Genomic DNA, 2811 nt, shown 5'->3' with positions numbered 1-2811 from the left:
ATCTAATAAAATAATGCATTTTATAATTGCTACATAACAATTGATAGTTATGTTAGCATTTCTGATAGTGGGAAACTTTGTTTTGAAAAAGTACACAATTTTTTAAATAGAAATATTCCTCTTCTGTTACCAAAATAATCAGAAATGTCATAGAAAACTATGCATCTTTCCTCTAGTCATTTAAGCCTGCTATATAACAAGCCATGTTAAAGTAGCCAGCTACCAGCTTGCTGTTCACAGTGTAAAATATGCAATCTTTTACCTTACTTTTGCTCTCCAGCCAGGGAACACAGATCAAGAAGGCTGTACCTTAAGCATTTTAACCTGTCTACACACACAGAGGTTGTTTTAGTTTTTCCAGCCATAAGTATAAAGTTCGTGGCTTCCACCAACACACCAGTATGATGGTACATACAGCACCTGCAACACTCCCTGGGCAGCTCCCTTGTCACAGGCAGCTGTGTTTCATCCAGTGGCCTTTGGAGCTGGACCCTGTCACTGATCTAGTTCAACATCCAGACAGACACACAGAGAAGAAACCCAAGTTGCTTCTGCGAGAGGAAAAACTGAGACCCCAGTCACATTATCAAACAACTTTTATCCCAAGCAGGCAGAAGCTAGTGGCCAAAGAACAGCTCAGAAACAGGTCTGCGTTTCACGACGACCTCTTCCTCCTCCTCTGTTACCTCGGAGAGGGAGGAATATGAAGGGAATCCCCCTCTGGTCTTTGGCTTCCTCCTCGGGCCTGTAGTGGCAGCCAGGAGCTTGTTTAAGGACGAGGGTTTCCTCAGACCTTTGGTGAGGTCGTAGAAAGCCATGTCATCGGATATGACCCCCAAGAAAGTGCTAGTGGAGCTCAAGATTGAAGCCGCAAGCTTTGTGGTCTTCTTGATGGGCACAGAGGGCTCCGTGTTGGGAAGGCTGGGGTCTCCCAGCAAGCGCCTGACCGCAGAGGAGGCCCCTTCCTGTAAGTACTGGTGTGGCTTCTTCCCGCTGTAGTCCCTCAGGTCGATCTTGGCGTGGTAGCTGTAGACCAGCATGTTGATGATCTTCTCCTGGCCGTGTATGGCAGCCAGGTGGAGCGCCGTGTAGCCACCATGTGACCTGGCATCCACGTTGACGCGGGCGCCCCCTTTCTCGGCCGCTCTGATGATGTTTGTCACCATGTCACAGTTGCCGTTCTTGGCGGCCCAGTGCAGGGCAGTGAAGCCCGAGATAAAGTCCCTCCGGGCTGCCAAGCTGGCATCGCCCAGCAGCAGCCCATGGAGCTGCTGGGTCCACTGCCCGCTGGCCGCCATCACCAGCCACTGGTGCTCTGCCTCTTCCAGGGGCACCGCTGCCATCTCCTCGCTGGCCCGATGGCTTTTGGGCCCCCGCCGCAGGCCAGGCGACCGGGACCCGGCCTCCTCCTCCAGCAATGGTGGGGGTGTCAGGGGGGACCCCGGCTCCTCAGGCGGCCCCGGGGCGGTGGCGGCGGCGGGGGGCAGCACGCAGCGCACCGGCAGCATGCAGGGCTTGGGGAGTGGCTCCCGCCGGGGCCCCCCCGTGCCAGTGGGCAGGGGTACCCCGCCGCCGCCGCCCTGGAAGAGGCCCCGCAGCTCGGAGACGGCCCGCGGCCACGGTAGCTCCTCAGGGGGCGCCGGGTCGGTGGGGAACGGGGCGCCGCCATCGCCCCCCTGCGCCAGCGCGCCCCCCGGCGGCGGGGCGGTGAGCAGCTCCCTCCGCAGGACCGCGGACCGGCCGCCGTGCTCCGCCGCGGCGTTCAGCTCCATCGGCGGCCGGAAGGTGCTCAGCAGCGCGGCGTGTCGCTCCCGCAGGCAGCCCAGCACGGCCGCCGGGCCGGTGTCGGGCTCCGCCGCGCCGCCGCCACAGGTGGTAGAGGAGCCGTCGCCTTCCCGCGGCGGAGGGAGCCCGCCCGCCCTCCGGGCTCGCCGGTCTGCGCAGGCAGGAGGCACCTGCGGCAGCAGCCAGCGCGTCCTCCGCGGCAGCTCCCGCTGAGGTGATCGGGCCGCCCCGCCCCGCCCGCGCCGCCGCCCCCGGCTGAGGGAGCGGAGCGGCACCGGCTCCCGGCGACTGCCTCCGCCCGCGGGGCGGCGCTGCGGGGAGGGCCCCGCACCGGCCCCGCCACCCGCCCGGGCCCCCCACCGGCCCCGTTCCCGGCCCCGCGCCCCCAGCCGGTGAGGACCCCGGCGGCCGCCGCACCCGGATCCCGCCCGCCGGCCGCCCGGTGCCTCCCTGAGGGCGCTGAGGGGGCGCGTGCCGGTAGGTGCCGAGTGCATCAGCTCCCCGCAGCCTCCTCAGGCGGGGGCGGACGCTTCGTTCCTTTACTCCTCTCTCAACTTACTAAAACGATTCTTTTTTTTCTTTTTCTTTTTTTTTCTTTTTTCTTTTTTTTTTTTTGTTATTTTATTTCAGTAGTAAACAGGTGGTGCAGCTTTAGGTAGCAATCACTCTGCGGCCGGGTCTCCGTTCCCTGAGAAGCCTCTGGGGCTCTGTGGGAGCTGCAGTACCTCTGGGTCAGGGTCTTGTGCCACGAAATCAGTCAGAAGACAGGTGGACGGGTCAGTCTTTTGAAATACATTCAGCTCTCTGTGATACTATATATATTCTCATACCTATTCTCTATATGCCTTTTATTTCTATTGCATCTGCACCTATATAAACGATGAAATCTTCATAGCATGCCTGCCCCTAATCATGTACACCTGGAAAAGTCCTGCTCTTTTTCCAAAGAGATGCTGTCTCTGCTGCCAGATCAATTACTTCTGCTTAAGCATTTAACATAATTACTGTTTTCTGTTCTACAGGGGG

General features: G+C 59.3%; 1 protein-coding gene across 1 annotated transcript; it reads right to left on the bottom strand.

Annotated features, from left to right (window-relative positions):
• Positions 1–578: 578 nt before the first annotated feature.
• On the bottom strand, positions 579–2279 carry SOWAHA (sosondowah ankyrin repeat domain family member A). The gene has a single exon (XM_013303475.3). It carries the CDS (start codon positions 2277–2279, stop codon positions 618–620), a length of 1662 nt encoding a protein of 553 aa, XP_013158929.2. The 3' UTR covers positions 579–617.
• Between the last annotated feature and the right edge of the window lie 532 nt (positions 2280–2811).

The sequence above is a fragment of the Falco peregrinus genome, chromosome 8, assembly GCF_023634155.1.
Source record: "Falco peregrinus isolate bFalPer1 chromosome 8, bFalPer1.pri, whole genome shotgun sequence".
NCBI lineage: Eukaryota > Metazoa > Chordata > Aves > Falconiformes > Falconidae > Falco > Falco peregrinus.
Note: the sequence above shows the minus strand (reverse complement) of the source record. Positions and strands in the feature narration are given on the sequence as shown.

Excerpts from the sequence above, each read along its gene's own strand:
- SOWAHA (XM_013303475.3), bottom strand. The coding sequence starts at position 2,279 with ATGCACTCGGCACCTACCGGCACGCGCCCCCTCAGCGCCCTCAGGGAG.